This window comes from Protomyctophum parallelum, assembly GCF_964188405.1.
Source record: "Protomyctophum parallelum genome assembly, chromosome: 17".
Taxonomy (NCBI): domain Eukaryota; kingdom Metazoa; phylum Chordata; class Actinopteri; order Myctophiformes; family Myctophidae; genus Protomyctophum; species Protomyctophum parallelum.
This window is the reverse complement of record NC_139719.1, coordinates 27,730,298-27,748,569: the sequence shown is the minus strand read 5'-3', so window position 1 is coordinate 27,748,569 and position 18,272 is coordinate 27,730,298. Positions and strand designations below refer to the sequence as shown.

Here is an 18,272-nt window from a genome sequence, read left to right as displayed (position 1 = left end):
GTATACGTGCTTGCGTGCGTGCATGCGTGCATTGTACCTGCTGACATGGTTGACTAGTCGGGTCTGCAGTAACAGATCCCTGCCAGGCAGTAGGTTGTCACAGATCAGGTGCTGGTTTGAGCGCACTGCTACGCCATGGCACACACACAGAGAACACAGCACGTCTAATACCTGGAGCATACACACACACACACGCGCACACACGCACACATAAGAATATACTATAAACTACAAAGGGGTGCTCTGCACTCGTACAGTGTCTGCTACAATGTGTAAGGGCACAGGTCCACGAGTAGAACTGTGTTGCGTTGCATAATCAGGGGCATACATTTGATGTTTTTTAGTTTTGTTTAGTTTAGTTTTTTAGGAGAGTTTCAGAAGAGGCAGAATATTCATATATTATATTGTACAGTAACTAGTTGGTTAGTTTTAACTTTTAACATAAAGAGCTGAAAGCTAAATTCATACACAAATTCCTCCTTTCAGAAGATGGGGAGGAGATGAGGTGTTAGCAAGAGCATGGTACATACTAATTCCTTTGATGGTGTCAGTGTTTTTGAGGGGCGCTAGCCCCTCCTACACACAGGTTTAATGTTTTTAGTTCAAAGTTTGTATTGTAAACGCATTGACAATGAAGGGGAAATTTATCATATTGTCTCTTTATTATTAATGGCATTTAATGTTTGTGTTGGCACAGTTTGTTTTACATCACCATTACATCACCTAATCAACATTAAACTTTAATATATTAGCGCCCCTCACTTCATACGCGTGTGATTTCTTTGTATACTTTTGTTGTTTTTGAATCAGAATGTGAAGTTTTTCAGAAAACGTAGATCAGGATTTGGAAGCAGTTTTTTTAGAATCAGCTTCAGGTGTGTAAATGGGTTAATGATTCAATGATATTTATTAATTAATTTACTTATTTTTTTTTCTTTTTACCACTTTTGCAGTTACAATAATGGACCTCTTCTCTTGCCTGCCATTCCAGCCACCAGAATGGGCCCACTGTACTGACTCGGACAGTGGCCCTTGGCTGTCGGGGTTGCAGGTCTGAGGGCCCCTCCTGACAGTCTGGCCTGTCAGTGGGGGATGTTCATCTGGGCTTAAGCCAGGATATGGAGCGGTACAATTACCAGCTGGCCCGTCTTTGTTTCCATCACTACTATGGTAGTGCAGCAGCGGTCAATAGCGGTCATTTTCTCAATAGACTACATTTTCTCTCCCCCAGGACTTCAGGACATGTACATAGTTTTCTATGATTTTTGTTTTTATTTGTACATAATTTATACTGGATTTCTGGCACTGGATTTGTTGTGATTTGTTTACATTTGTTGTTAATACATTTATCAATAACATTAATTTGGTTACATTTTTACACTCTGGGCTTACAGACCTGTAAGGTTCCATTTGGTTAAATTTTTACACTCTGGGCTTACAGACCTGTAAGGTTCCATTTGGTTCATATGGATAGCTGAAGTATAGTGCCTGCACAATGTAATGTAGACAATTGGCCACATGTCTACATTACATTGTTAGGCAAGAAGCAACAATTGTAGTTTGCTACGCATAGCTGTGGATTTGAGTGGATAAAAATATTTTTGCCTCTTTCTTAATGTTTTGGACAATTTGGTCAATGTTTGACCAGTTTTTATATAGTATAGTTTGATTACCTTTGATGCAGTCTTTCCTTAAAATATCCCTTTACTGTTGGTCCCCGAGTAAGCACTGCTTAACAGGGTCAATTACTTTGTGTGGGTTTGATGACCACAGTTGGCGGCCAGAGACAAAAGGCAGGACTTCAGGACCTTCAACTTGGTCTCACTACAGAGATCACAGTCCACTTCAACAGGTTCGCTCTTCTGTGTTTGGGTCCGTTGCTTCTGTGTCTTCCTGAACTGATCGACCATCTCAGAAACCAAAGTATTGACAAAGACCTCTGGTCTCTTATAGAATCCTTTTGTGCACAGTGGACATTTCCACACCATAGTATCCCAGTAATAGGTGATACAGGTCTTGCAGTAGTTGTGTCCACATGGAGCGGTGACTGGGTCCCTGAACACATCCAGACATATAGAACAACAAAGCTGCTCTTCAGCCAGGACAATCATAACCGATGCCATTTTCTACACACTGAGGACAGTTTCAAACTAAGTCAAGTCAGTTTTATGTGTCAGACCACGTCACACTGTCGTCATGCTGCATGTGTGCAGCATTGCAACAGAGATGTGTGTGCAACTATAAGCTTCCGCTATCAGAGTACTTGGTGTCCAGTATAATGTCAGCGGTCATAATTATATGATGCCCACCTACTGTATGATGTCGAGCGTAAAAGACACGGTGCCCGAGAAATTCCACCAGGTGTGTTAATTTGAGTAATTTGGGTGTGCTAAAAATCACACTGAAGTGAGGGGCACCCACTGAATTTATATCGGCCAGAGGACGTCTTACTTCGTCATTTAGTGCCCTAAACAAACATTAAAGTCCATAGACTTGGCTGGCAAATACTTTACTTCATAAGTGCTCTTAACTAACATTAAGAATCCAATAGATTGGAGGTGCTGGCCACCTCTCAAAAGGTTTGAGAACCACTAATTTATACTAAATTAGTATCAATGGTAACACTTGTGAAGGAAGTAAGGGCCCAATTTCTTTCCAATATGGCTGCTGTGCATAGAGCCTATTAGAGCTGTTCTGTACAGTAAGTGTGCTGTAGTACTTAAAGGGTCATGAAACCCTAAATATATATTTTAATGTTTAACAGATACACTGTTGCTGCTTGTCATAGGGAACAATAATAATTTCTTCATATTTGTGATGCCTGCTGCTATTTTTCCTTTTCCGGTGGTTGAAGGAGGACATAATTGGTGCACCTCATTGGAGATTTGCTGTCTGTGTAACTTTCATGAAGGTGGAGGTTGGGAAAGAAGGAACAAACAAACAAACAGACAGGAGACATATAAACAAAGAATAATGAATTGCTGCCTCTTACCTTGTGGTTACGTCCATGCTTGTCCAGCAGAGAGATAATGGATTTAATGTGTCCCTCTTTGATGATGTTCAGAGCCTCAGGGCTCTCCACCAACACACAGTGAAGCACCTCTAGTATACCTGAGATGACAGTTTAAAAGCCATCGTTAGTCATTAGTCATCATCCTCTAGTTTACCTGAGATGACATCGTTAGTCATTAGTCATCATTATAGAGAGTATGCGCGTGACATCATCATCGAACCCGGAAGTTATGCAGGAAATGCCTACTGAGTGGCAAAAAACTACTTTCTGGCCTTGACAACCCATACATCCAAACAGAAAAGTCCTATTTGATTGCAACGTTAAACTCACTTTGCATGTTGCTTTGCCACTCGATTTGCCACTCGATGCGCATACCCTCTATTGAATGTGAGAGAAAAGACCTGTGACACCAGACTGCTCTCTCTAGAAAGCAAGTGAGTGAGCCACTAGGAGAACTAGTGCCGTCTTATAGAAACACCGTAAATATTATGATGCGCGGGTCGATCTGTAAAATGTTGACTTCTTGTTCGTGGCGGGTCAAATAGGCGGGTCCCGCGGGTCAACTCTAACTCTCTCTCTCTCTCTCTCTCTCTCTCTCTCTCTCTCTCTCCAGCTGACCCACTGCTCCATGCTCTGAAATGTTCTCATCTCCCAGTGTGATTGAGGAGCACAGTGGCTCTGATATGATAAGGAGCCTCCACTGTGTATCCATCACCGATAAGCAGCAGTCTGCTGCAGAATGCCAGCGTTCTGGATGCATGTGTAGACGTCATACAGTACAAGACCCCATATGTTACGCCGAGGGCTCAGAGGCTATACCGTGGCTATGCTTGATTGATGCACGCGATGACCAATGGTGATGTAGCGACGGACGAGGTCATAAAACAACACTGCAGTTTGTGGTTGGCTGCTGATGGCCGATACCGTCCCGCAGTTTCAGCTGCAAGACAAACTGTTCAGTGCCAACATAAAAAGGTAAGAAAGAGAAGCGTGGTCGGCTGCAGCCAGTGTCCTCCTATACCCTCAGTGTAGTGGATTTCCTCGTCAATACAAACAATTGACCACATACAGGATCCCCCAGAGAACCACGGTTTGATATGCAGATTAGACCACGGACCCCCATTTGAAAGTCTCTGGAACACGTTTACGGGTCCAATTTGGTTCCATTTGTTCAATACAGACCCTAACAATCGATCATTTAGCAGGGCACCCCATGGAACCCAAGTTGAGAACCAGTCTATACCACTTCACAGTATAACACGATTTAGTTTTCTGCAGAGATTGACCGATCAATATTTATAGTACAAATAATGATGAATTGATGGCTGATCATTATGAGTTGAGTGCTTAAATGAAGGTAAGTTGTCCTACCAGAAGAGGCCTCCAGACTCTCCAATCGGCTGATCAGCCAATCCAACGAGCCAGAAAACTGGGCACAGTTCTTCCTGTTACCCCTTATCAGTGCAGCTAGGAGAGGAGAGGACAGGAGAGATACACATTATTAACCTCAAATAGACATTTGACAGACTTCAAGTTTCAAGGTTTCTTAATTGTTACATATTGTGTACAGGAACAGTAAAAGTTCAATGCCGTAGCATCATCTTCAGCAAGAGATCAGCATTCAAGAAACACTATTCTGTGGAAACCTAGTTATGCATAGCCTGATGATCCGAGATGTCTTCCTAGTGCCTACCGATATGTCTAGGGACATCTAAACTCCACGTAGCGGAGAAAACATATTGCTAACAAACCCAATATGAACTCTCCATTATGAAGGAACGCTCTAAAGTATTTGCATTTGTTCTGCAATGCAGTTATAGTTTTCTATTGCTGAATTGTTTCCACATGTGTAAGCCCTGCATCCAACACGCAGAGGCGTCTGGGAAAAATGCGAAACCCTGTGCGAACATTAATTCATTAATTAATTAATTCATTCATGTTTATTTTGACCTTCAATTTGCAAGTATAACTAATTGAAATTAACACCAAAACAACAAAATGTAGCCTAAGAGTAGGCTATATGAAAGCCTTTTATAAATTATACTATTGGTATAAATAACTAATATAAATAAATAACTAATTATTATTTATTAATTATAAATAACTAAATAACTAATGAGTCAGATATGACATATCTAGGTCATATCAATGTAATCAGCAGAGGCTGCAGAGCAGTGCTGCTTCTCCCTCTGCACACACAGACTGACCAGCTACAGTGTATGCCTACTTTAAACCATCATATGACAAACCTTGGATTAATTCTTCTGAAAACGAGCAGCAAGCACAAGGTAAGTGATTCACACATTCAGGGCATTGGGTGTTATTGGAAATGGATGCACTGCGAACGAGTAGCTGTGTGTGGCTGCTGCTGACCACTGCGCTAAACATTATGACAGGCGCGTGGTGAGAGAGAGAGAGAGATAGAGAGAGAGAGAGAGAGAGAGAGAGAGAGAGAGAGAATTGATATATAGTGCACTCGTCTCGGATGTTACTCACAACTTCACAAGCAGCAGCTTTCCTTGCAATAATGTCTTGATAATCCCGTCCAGTTTTAACGCAGGGCCCCACGGCTGATTGGATCGCGGTTGGGTCGATGATTTTTGCAATGAATTTATCAAATTAAACTCTCAGTGAGGCTTTGAACTCTTATTTTTTTCTCTACGACTCGACTTCAACTTTCCCACCACCACACCGCCCTACGCACAGTCGCACACCATCCACTGGTCCACCACGTAATGCGCAGACACACAATGTCAGTGAAACTAATGTAAAATATGATCATGTAAGCAAAACTAGATTTTAGGACGCAGACACGCATTGTCAGCGAGTATAGGCCTACTAATAAATGTGAAATATATCAACATGTAAGCAAAACTATAGATATTAGGTCTGAGATGGAAAGTGATTGTTAACATTTATAAGCCTATTAAAAGGGGAGGGGGGGGGGGACGCTGCCCCCGCGAGGCCTCGCAAGGCGCGAGGCCTGGTGCGACGGCACCATTCGCACTACCCTTAAAGCAGCCCTGCCAACACGCAATACTTTTCTCTTAAGTTTTACATTTGCTGCTCTTATTGTCATATGTTGTCTATAAAGCTCTCAATGGTCTCGCACCTTCCTACCTACATGACTGCCTGCCTAAATATGTCCCAAACCGCCCCCTAAGGTCTTCCACCGCCGGCTTGCTCGCTTTGCCCAAAAAAATGGCAACTAAAAAATACGGGGAAGCAGCTTTTTGCTTCTACGGGCCGTCGGCTTGGAACAAGCTCCCACTGTACCTTCGTCAGGCAGCCTCTGTAGACATTTTTAAAGCTCAGCTCAAGACCCACTTCTACAACATTGCCTTTAATTGATCTTTTATTTTTTATTTTTCATGTCCTCACTGTACTGCATTACTGCTTGTTTTTTAATGTCGTTGCCTTGCTTTTCTTTTATTCTCCATTGTTCTGTAAACCACTTTGAGCTGCATTTCATGTCATGAAAGGTGCTATACAAATAAAGTTTTATTATTATTATTATATATGTTTTCATTACTTTGTTGTTATTATTGTTTTGTTTTAATTGGCTGTTTTTATGTATTGCACTGTGGCCCAGGGGCACTATACTTATTATTATTATTTTTTTTGCGACAAATGGCAATATGCTTGTTGAGTTTCTCTGATTTCCTATCCGTTTGGTAAGCTACTGTATGGGTATCAAATATTATTCTGTACATAATATCGTCTCTGTCAGGTGGAAACTTCATACAGTATGTCCAAAAACTGTTACTCTTCAAGATTAAAATGAAAAAGTAACCAAAGTGGCAGACCTTTGATACTTTTGTGTGACACCGTTATGATCAAGTAGGCTTAGTAGGGTATAAATTTACCCCAAAACAACCCTGACAGGAACAATATAAAGACATCTCTCTCTCTCTCTCTCTGAAGATAAACACAGCTATGCCTGTGGCAGCGCTGGGTGGGAACTGCAGGATACCAACCTGTGTTGTCTGTGCCCTCCGTTAAGACACAAACGCGCATACTGATCTGTGCGTGCGTGCACGCGTGCGTGCGCATCTGTTCTGCGTGTGCACTCACTGGGCGTATCTGTTGATCCATCAACACAGCACATGCCAACAAGCATATTTCTGTGTTGTTCTGTGTCATTTTGTGTTGGTGTGTGTGCATCTGATCGTCTGTTGTATTCACCAGAGACAAGGCACCGTTAGCCTGCCTAAGTTGCTAACCAGCAGTCACAAGAATGTTCACATTCATTTAAGCTGGCTGTGAGCAATGCCAACAAAACAGAGAAAACCAGACTTAACAACATCATGAAATGGTATATTGTAATTGTGGTAATGGTAATTTCCCACTGAAACAGGGGCTGTGTCTTTATTTAACATGTACATGTTTATGTTCGTGTTTAAGTCAACCGAGAGGTCAATCAATTAATCAAAACACAAAGGTGTGTGTGTGTGTGGTGGAGGGTGTGTGCATGCAGTGCTGTACGTTCTACAGTGTGTGCTTTCTGGACCTGTGTGTTCTATTTGTGTGCATTTGCATGCATGAGTGTTTGTGTGTGTGTGTGTGTGTGTGTGTGTGTATGTGTATGCGTGTGCGTGTGCGTGTGCGTGTGTGTGTGTGTGTGTGTGTGTGTGTTTGTGTGTGTGTGTGTGTGTGTGTGTGTATGTGCGTGCGCACAATGCTCTCTCCTCACCCAGCAGCTCATATAATGAGTTGAGGATAGACTTCCAGGATTCGCCGGCCTCTTTTCCAGCAACGTCAGCGAAATGAGCCGCACTGCTGTACACATGAAGACGATCAATACATTCTAATACCAAGCTGATCATCCCCTGAGAGAGAGAGAGAGAGAGAGAGAGAGAGAGAGAGAGAGAGAGAGAGAGAGAGAGAGAGAGAGGGGAGAAAGGAGGGGGGGGGTGGAGAGAAGATAATTAAGACAGAAGAGAGAAGAACGAAATAGAAGAGAGAGGAGAGAAGAGGATAAAATAAGACGAGAGGACAGTATATGGAGGGGGGAAAGTGTGGGAGAGATGAGAGAGATAATATATCTCTTACAACAGACAACAGTTACAGAACAGAATGAATGACGCCTTCAAAGGAATACATATGAATGCACTAAGATATTCGTACATGTGTCATCCATCAATATGAACGGTCGGGGATGCGATCATAGTGATGATGAATATTCTGTGACGCAGGTACGCAAAAGGTACGCAAATACCAAAAAAGCTTGTCAGTGGCTAAATGCAGCCAGGAATACATCCGTCAGTGAATGAGTTTTAACTCATTTAGCCGTTGGTTAAGAACCAACGGCTTACAAGACCTATACAAACATACCTGTACAAAGATATATAAAGTAACTAAACACTATTTAGACCATCTTGGTTGACGTAGTTATCGGTATCATTATCTCATATGATGTTGAACATCACTTAAAATGATAACATTACAGTGCATGCTGCCTACAGCCTGCCCGCAGGCGGTTCACAATCACAGCAGTGAGCGCACGCATGCACACGCACACGCACACGCACACGCACACGCACACGCACACGCACACGCACACGCACACGCACACGCACACACACACACACACACACACACACACACACACACACACACATACACACACACACACACACACACACACACACACACACACACACACACACACACACACACACACACACACCTCCTCCTGAAAGAGGTTCTGTCGGTTCTTCAAGGCTCTCAGTCGGTTCTGCTTGTCCTCGTGCTCCAGGTGCTCGTCAGGGGGCTGGAAGTAGCCAATCAGATCCTGCAGGCTCAGGCTGACTGATTCGATTGGCAGATCGAGGGTTGATGTCTTTCCTTTTTTGCTGAGCGTGTCCAGACCCCTGACAGTGACAGAAGGACGGAAATACATCTATGTAAGTAAAGCAGAGCAGAGGATCTAATCCAATCCACATACTGTAAAACTACAGCGTTGAACCAAAGTGATGTACACGTGGTACCAAAAAACTAAAATACCAAGAGCAAAACAACAATACATAATAAAAATCACACCTGTGTGAAGTGAGGGGCGATCATCATCATCTCATACTGGCCAATCAGAATGCCTGTTGCCACAAATTTACGTCATATTTGGCAGACATTTGACCTAATTTCTCCTTTATTGTCAATGGCAAATATTGAGACGTGTGGGGTCAAAATCTGTATAGGAGGGGCCCTCAAAAAAGGGCAACATAAAGACAATGCAGTGGATTTAAATACAGGCAACGTGAACAGGCAAGGTTTGGGAAGGACTAACATGCGGTGGAAGATCGCTAGCCTATAGCGATAGAAAGCAATACATGAATTTACATGAACACTCATCTTTTAATTATCATCATTACAAACTAATAAAAAACAAAGTTGGCCTTTAAGTTGAGTATGGTTTAAAGTTTGCAACTTGTGTACTTGTCCACATAATTGAGGTATGTGGGAGGATTAACTCATCTCTGTCTCACTTTATACAAGCACTATTGAGCTGCTGCTGTTCCATTAATCTGAGCTAAGTGGAATTTAAATTGTCATTAAAATATTCATTGAAATAGTAATTGGAATAGTAATTAAAGGCATATCATTCATCATAATGGGTACAGAGCCGCAATAAGTGTAATATTCTTCTGTCACACAGCAGGTCTATGCGTGCGTGCCTGCATGTGTGCCTGCGCATGTTTGTCTGAGTGTGTGTGTCTGTGTGTGTGTGTCTGTGTGTGTGTGTGTGTGTGTGTGTGTGTGTGTGTGAGGGTGTGTGTGTGTGTGTGTGTGTGTGTGGTGCATGTGTGCGTGCGTATATATAATAAATCACCTGATAAAGCGGTTGAACAGGAAGACAGTGCTGCGTATGACGCGGGCGGTACGACTCTCTTCGTGCTGGGATCGAGACAGCGTCAGTCCATCGTCCATGTGCCCCTCGTGATGCATGATGGCCTGGAACAACAGCAAGGTAATCACTCAGTCTCAGTCAATTCTCCTTTGGAGAATTGTTTTAGTCACTGTACATTTTGAACATAGTGTCCTCTGCATTGGGGGGGAAGTGCATGGGCAATATCAGTGCAATACCTGGGGAGCAGTTAGGTCTCAGCGCCTTAGGTACATACAGTATAGACACCCAGCTATACCCACCCCTCATGAAGAACATTTCATTACAAAACAGCAAGGACAAATTCCATCTTCTTTGGCTGTTTTCTCAGAAAACTACTGCGCTGTCCGTGGTTTTGATCATCCATCCGATTCTTCATCGCGTCGCGATTGAAATATTAACGTTTCTGCCGAAAGATAAACAGCTTGAGCTAACGCTAACATAAGACGTTTCTTAGAATGGAGGTCTGCGAGCGGGGAAACCGGATGTGAAAAAGTAGTAATCAAATCCTGTTGTCACAAGCTACCTACCATCTGTGGCCACACGGTAGCAGCAAAAGAGTTAAGTAGGGAAAATAGCCGATCTACAAGCTCGCAGCGCTGCGCGAAGCGACGTGTTGTAGATCTGCTATTTTCCACTAGTTTGGGTCCGGGGCCAACTCTCTAATCTCACTTTTGGGTCTTGCCCTGGTGTATCCTATAGCCTTACCTTCCTCTGAACGCCCATGCGAGCACACTTGGCGTCCACAGCCTGGTATGTGAGCCACAGACAGGTGTCCACGTGTTGGATGTAACACAGCGAGTCGCCGTACTTGATATCAGGAACCCCCATCCCGTCCACCTCCTTCTTCAGACCAGAGTCTAGCTTCTCCTACGGGGAGAGAAACAGCGTGGGACGGACAGGTGAGGACGGGAAAATGTAAAATAGACATTACAGCTTAATTTATGCCCCATCGAACGAGCGCGTCCGCTTGCCAAAAACAACCAATCCACAAGCTAACGTGTCCCAGCAGCAGCTTGTAGATTGGTTCTTTTTGGAAAGCGACACCGCTGTATTATGGAACATAAATTAGTGTTCAGGGATTTAAAGGACTTGCATCTTGATCATGAATCAACGTGAAGTGCATTTCACTGGCGTTGGAGCAAGTGTCGCATCTTGAAATGGACTACAGGGGACTTCTACGCACAAGTGCGGTATATATAAACCTTCTAATGCTGAGTGTCTCTGGCCACTCAAAGGTGCTTTACAATGTAATTCACATTCACCCATTCACACACATTAAGCTTTTATGCATTACAGGTTCACAACGCACACACATTATACATTTAGGCGGGATATTTACCCATTCACAAACTATGTTTGTGTTGTACAGATTAACCCATTCACATGCTTACGGCACTGCAGTTACACATTACAGCACCGACTGCGGAGACCATGCAAGGCACCACCTATAGGCGTCAGTGGTCACAGTGACACTAGGAGGAGCCAGGGATCAAACCAGAAACATACCGCTTCTCTACTGCGTCAACTGAGTCACTGTTGCCCCAAAAATGCTGCCAGTGATTCATTTTCTGATTGATATCAGAATTTCATCAGCTCAAGGGCAGACAGGTAGAAGACAGATAATAGCAAAAGGAAGAATGAGAAATTCCAACTTGAATGGAAAATGATATCATCCATGCTTGCCAACTGGGACATCTAAATCAAATGTCAACTATCCGACTATACATTTTGTAAGCCATGTTATCAGCCATATATGCGTTACACTTACGGGTCCATAGGAATCAACATGGATATAGTGATTTGTCTTTCAATTGGTTGCTAAAGCAGATCAGAACAGCTTTGAAATGAATTAAATCTAATTAATTGCAGTTAAAAATCTGGACTCAGTGGTTCCAAACCTATTTTCCCACTGCTCCACACTCTACAGGCCTTAGATAACGTTTGTTGTTGGACCGAGACAGTGGAGAATAAGCCGTCGGCAGTGTGACACAGCGGCGCTATTTGCCACCGCTGACACCGAACAGTCACCCTGTGCCACATCTGGTTGGCTCAGAGGAAGACGAATTGACCACAGGGCGAGAGTCGTCGGAGTAGTGCTATCGAGCCTGTCGGCTGTGGCGGTCTGTCAGCCTGCCCGTCAATCAGCCAGTTCGGTCATGTTATTATTTACCTCGGTCGCACTGCGAAATCTTTAAGTCCAATCTCACCTCGGTCTCAGTCGTTAACTCTCTTTTTCCTCTATTGTCCTTTTCCATTCCATCCATTATTTCAGTCTGTATCTAGCATCTCTCTCTCTCTCTTTCTAACTCTCATTCTGCCTCTACACTTATCCCACCATTTTCTGTGTTGTTTCGTCCATATCTCTAGCAGATTGCAGGCTCTCAATGTAGGGTCCAGGGACCACCAGGCCGGGGTCCAAATGGACCCTTACGGGACTGTAATCCTCAGAGTGCACACATTCAAGAGTTAAATTCCCATAGACCCTAGATCAGATCATATCAAACCGGGGGTCCTTGAAATTCAAAAGGCTGAGAATCACTGTTTGAGTGGATTCTACCTTAGAGGACCTGAAGCAGAACGCTGTAGACTTGGCGTCAGCCTTCTCCTTGTCCTTCAGTAACAGCGACCTGTCCTCCATCATGCTCAGATATTTCCCTGTTGTGACATGTCTGAGCCGGAACGGTTGGCCCCAACGTGTATGACTTCCACTCCACCTACACACAAAGACAGACAGACAGACAGACAGACAGACAGACAGACAGACAGACAGACAGACAGACAGACAGACAGACAGACAGACAGACAATGAATAAACTAGAAAAGTCAGGTCTCCGCCAGGCTGGGTTGCCTACCCGTGTGTGTGTGTGTGTGTGTGTGTGTGTGTGTGTGTGTGTGTGTGTGTGTGTGTGTGTGTGTGTGTGTGTGTGTGTGTGTGTGTGTGTGTGTGTGTGTGTCTACCACACAGTTGTGGGAAGTGCTGGTTATGGCTGGCGTTGTTGCTAAGTGACTACTTTGCACCCACATGACGTGTGGCTGCTAAAAGTTGAATAATTATTTTAACATCTTGCGTTCTGCACTCTGAGCACTGCTAGGAATATGGAACAGTACACGAGAGGACGTTAACCTAACTAGAACACGGTGCAGGTAATGGAACGAGTAGTTTCACTAACTATAGCCATGAGCTGTGACTCTTTTGGTCCAGATAAACCTCAGCTGCCTGGCATGTGAGGGTAATTCACTACAGCCCCATACTGTCAACTTGACCGAACGCTGCAGCTACAGAAGGATATTTAAATGTATACAGGAAAGCACGAGTCTTTCTTTGTATACAATGTGTGTGTGTGTGTGTGTGTGTGTGTGTGTATGTATGTATGTATGTATGTATGTATGTATGCATGTGCGTGCGTGCGTGCGTGCGTGCGCACATGTGTTTGTGTACTTACGCAACCCGTAGCGTCTCTAGTCTCCATAGAGACCTGGCATGGATGATCACTGCTCCCCCTTCATAGTGCACCACCCTGTGACAGGAAACAACAGTAACTGAGCCAACGGAGTCCATACAAATCTTTAGCTCAGTCACCAAAAGTGTAGCCTGGCCCAGCCAGCGTGCTTTCTGGTCTAGAGGGGCGGGTGCGCATGGAGCAATTGCTCACCCGATCTGAGTGTGTTGTTGCAAAGAGTTTTGTGGTAGAGGAATAAAAGGAGGGCTCCTAGCATAAACCCCTGGGGGACTCAACACAATATATAGGATTTAAGTGTACAGAAAGTATACATTATGTTTTTTTAGCACACATCATCAGCAATACAACAATAACCACATATAGCAACACACAACAGTACACACAGCCTGTTCATGAGGCCTAAGGCAGATCTGGCTGTGGGTATCAAGCTTTTCCCAAAGAAAGCCTTTCTGCCCCTGACAGTTCAGTATCTTTGAGAATAGAGTGCTTTAAGCTTGCAGATAAACTAATAGTCTTTGGTGGCTCCGTTTTTGGGGGGGTCATTAATGTGATGGTTGAAGCTCAGTCTATTGTCCAGTGTCATTGTACAAGCGGTTATTGATGGGAATGGGCTGTTGAGGTGAGGTGGGACCAATTATCCTTTGCTTTGTCTTGCTTCCATTGAGGCAATAATGGTTATCCTCACAGTCACACTACAGGGTGAAGTGTGCAACCATGAGTGCTGAGTGGTTGTCTGTGTGTAGGACAAGAATTCAAATCAGAATCAACTTTATTGTCACAGCACACGATAGAAGTGTAAAATATTAGGTTTGTTTATTTGTTGTCTCCACCAGGCCGAAGGCATGGGGGGAGAGTATGTTTTGCACTCCGTCCGTCCGTCTGTGTGTCCGTCCGTGTGTCCGTGTGTCCGTGTGTGTGTCCGTGACCAGCTAATCACGGCCACCGCTAACCCGGTCGATGCCAAATTTTGCACACACACTCCCTGGATGCCAACGATGAACCTCTGCCCCAAACTTTCCAGAACGGCCTGTTATAGCGCCACCAGGAGGCCGCTTTGTGCAAAACAAGTTTTTGCACAGTACACCTACAGATTTTGTCCAAACATCGCGCAAATTGGTACAAAATTGGTACTCTCTAGAGCCATTCAACGAAACCGGTCTTTCAGATTTCTCAGACTCCATCCTGATTGGTTAAGATTGGCTTCCAAAGTTCACAGGAGTGCTCAGTTTCAAACAAAATGCTGCAAATCATGAACACATCGCGTGATTTCCGTGAAATTGTGCACGCACATTCCCACTAGGCCCAGGACGAAATGCCACATGAACAATTTCAACTCAGCCTCAAGGTGGCGCTATAACTGGCCGAAAAGTGTTTTTACCTCTAACTGCACGGATCTGTGGATAATTTACTTTTGTTGCCCTTTTATCCAACCACCAGATGAAGGCAAGCTGCAATGTCCTACATTCCTATCCTGGTGGAGACCTGTGCCCAGAAGGGCACTTTTTCTAGTTTATTTTGTACTTTTGCTCGGGTGGCGCAGTAGTAAAGTGTGCAGGCACAGTGGTCACCGCCATGGAGGTTGTGGGTTTGAATCCACTGTGGTGGATGATATTTGTCACTATATGTACTCCTACGGGCTTGGACCGCACCTGTTAGGCGGGAGGAGTATGACAAAAGCTCTACATCCTCCTGGTAGGGGCTCCTCACTGGCAGGTGAGTAGGATACAACAGCAGTGACAACACACTAAATGTGTGGGCTGGAATAAATTGGCATACTGACTAAATTGGAGAGGGACAAAATAATATATCATCGCTATGAAAATAACCGACAATTGCAGCCCTAAAGTCCAATTGAGTACACATTAGAAGTATGATGTAAAGTTTTCAAAGGATAGAGGTACTACAGAAGGCACAACTCTTTTTTTGTGAAATTACTGCTACTGCTTTTTGTGCAGGTGGAAAACTAATCCAAAATAACGAAAAAGCAGCAGGTATATAAAATCACAGTATCATGCATGGTTAAAGTAACATGGATAAATAAATGAAAAACAGAGCATCAGGTACAAAAATACATCAAATAGCAGCAGGTACTAAACCACAGTTTCATGTGCGTGGCTAAAGAAAAAGAGCAATATGTTGTATCAGCATCTCGTGTGTATTATATCAACTGTAAGGAACGAACTCACAGTGTTAGTGGCTTGAAGAATGGCTTGTGGTTATCAGTGTTTTTGCGATAGGTAATGATGGTGTTGTCATTGGTGTAGACTAGAGTGTGTACCAGAATGGGCTCAACAACAACACACATCCCATGCTCCTATCTGGTGTTAGTGGTGGTGAGTGCAGTTGATGTGGTCCAGCTGCTCACCCGCACGGCTTGCAGTTACTGAGAAAATTGTTATGTGGTGTTAAAAGCAGAGCTAACTCCACAAAGAGGATTCTCTCAGTGTCCTCTCTGTGCCCCTCTTAGCCTTAGAGGAAAATTGGATCGGAAGGGAACCCCTCTCACGTATTTTCTAGTCTGTGTGATTTTGTTTCATTATTTTGGTTTTGGGAGTCCCTGATGCCTTATTTGCCTGCATTTCTGCAGCAAAGGACAACTTCATCCATTTTCGACCTCTCTTTTATGTAAGGTTTTATATTATAATTATTACTGTATAAGACCACCATTTCTGTCTCAGTGGACCGTTCAGCAACCTGCCTACCAGTGACATTATTTGTATAGGCATGTTTGGTCAATTCAAAGATTTCAAACTGTTTGTTTGTTTGTTCATTTATTCATTCATTTATAATTATATATATATATATAACAATGGCTTCTATTTCAGCATGCTAACTTATCCTGGAAGAGATAATAACATTGCCAATAACATCATTGGCAGGTGGGTTTCTGAACTGTCCATAGCCCATCAGCAAGACACACACAGTATAGGCGCAGATTGTGCCATCTTATAATGATCATTAGTGAAGACCAACTATATGAACAAATGTTTCAGCAGCCTGTTGATTGATCCATATTTGTAATATGTTTTACAGTATGTTGCTACCTGTGTTCTCTTACATAACATTAAAGAAAGGTCATCCGAAATATGGTTGTTTAGTTTGGAAGGTATTTATTTTATGAATAATCCTACTTTTAAACAGAACGAGAGTTGTAGGAAAGATGACCTATGTGTAATCGCTGCATATTATGATATCTCCTCTGCGTGATTGATTAAGCGGTTAAGAGGGAGTTTAAGTCAATCATTCTGAAACGCTTGGTAGATAAAGATGTGTTTCTTAGAAGATGATCTTGAAGCTGATATGGTGCCTTCACACGGGCAGATGCAAAGATACAGTTTACCATTCATTGTCAAGGTAAGCCTGAAGTACATGAAGATGCAAAGATGCAAGGAGATCAAGGCAGGAAAGAAGAAAGTTTGAGCGAGTTGTGACTCAATGAAAAGACGAGTGTTCTTGGCTCTGTGCGCGGTACAAATACTGTATTTAGAAAGCTCGAACGCAAATGGAGCCCATAGTACCTTCAAGCAAAGTATCAAGAATCAGGAGTTTAACTGTCACTTATACAGGTACAAGCAACGGAATGTTGGTGGGAGATGTTCAGCAACGACCATACAGACTTCAAACTTGGTGAGAAGTCGCTCAGATCAAATCTCCCCAAAATATTGATGAAGCTGCAAATCTCCATATACTGTAGTACTATATTATAGTCAGTAGCCACTGTGATGTCATAGTACTGATGACATAAACTGGCCAAAAGTCGATATTTGGGAATTCCTGACATACTGTATAGAGGCATAAATATGGGCATAGAAATCTCCATACAGTATATGGGCATAACAGACAGACAACAGACATACAGAAAGACCAATATGTATTTCATAACTGGGTGGGGCTGTGGCATGTACATAGTATTTCCAACTCGCATCGTTCCTTGATTGCATCATTCCCGACTAGGCCGGTGTCCAGCGTAGTAAATATATAATAAATATAATAAAATTAGAACGCCAGGTAGAACAGCAAGAACATGGTCCCTGCATTCCAGGAAAGTTAAGTGGAAGCCTTCATCGCAGTGGGACGTACTGCTGCTGCCGCCCTGCATTGTCACAAGGACATCTGGCCTCCACTAGTGCAGTGCAAGTTGGTTGTTTAAGGCACAAGAGGCTTGTGCAGCCCTCTCTATTGAGGACAGTCTTAAAGCATGGAAAAAGTCAAAGTGACATACTTAGGGCTTATATAGCTGCTTGCTGGTACCTGAAGCATACAGACAACCGAGCTGTTTGTTGTCTCCTCCCCGAGCATTTGAGTTCTCTACAGAAAAGGGGATGTTCTTTTGTTTCTGTTATAGCGTGAAGTGATGTTGAGGTGATTTTCTTTCATCTGTTTGCAAAAGAACTGACGGCTTCAACACCAGGTAAAAAAGACTGGATTGTTGCATCATTAGAGAGAAAATATGTCTATGCTCAATTCTGAGAGAACACGCACGCGCACACACACACACACGCATTCATTTCCAACTACGTACACTCAGCCACTATGACAGACAAAAAAGTTATTATTAGAAAGGACTCTTGAGGGTAAAGCCTCAAATTCTCTCTCTGAGTTAAATTAACATTGAGGACTTACTCTTCTGAAATGACTAAAATAAGGTAGTTAACACACTACGGAAAGGCGAACGCAGGTACACACATTCAGGCACGAGTGCATACACGCACGCACGTCTGACATGTTACATACACACCAACTAAAACAACGGAGCAGTGATGTAAGGAGGACACCGTGATTCTTATCAACATCCTGTAATCACATGATTGTCTCCTCCTCGGAGAGTGGGCGAAAACTGTAATTATTAATAGTCCTCCAATCCAACTTATGGGATGTGGCTCTGCTGTGCGTGGCTACAGAGGAGAGCTCA

General features: G+C 43.3%; 1 protein-coding gene across 1 annotated transcript in view; it reads right to left on the bottom strand.

Moving 5' to 3' along the window:
* ryr2a (ryanodine receptor 2a (cardiac)) overlaps positions 1–18,272 on the bottom strand; it is a gene marked incomplete at both ends in the record, with an annotated part of 249,977 nt that overhangs the window by 132,915 nt on the left and 98,790 nt on the right. Inside the window, 9 exons of the mRNA XM_083787543.1 lie at positions 38–171; positions 2,993–3,111; positions 4,385–4,480; positions 7,707–7,842; positions 8,703–8,886; positions 9,843–9,964; positions 10,605–10,766; positions 12,457–12,613; positions 13,343–13,417. Coding sequence (XP_083643669.1) covers positions 38–171; positions 2,993–3,111; positions 4,385–4,480; positions 7,707–7,842; positions 8,703–8,886; positions 9,843–9,964; positions 10,605–10,766; positions 12,457–12,613; positions 13,343–13,417 — 1,185 coding nt within the window. The remainder of the gene's footprint in view (positions 1–37; positions 172–2,992; positions 3,112–4,384; positions 4,481–7,706; positions 7,843–8,702; positions 8,887–9,842; positions 9,965–10,604; positions 10,767–12,456; positions 12,614–13,342; positions 13,418–18,272) is intronic.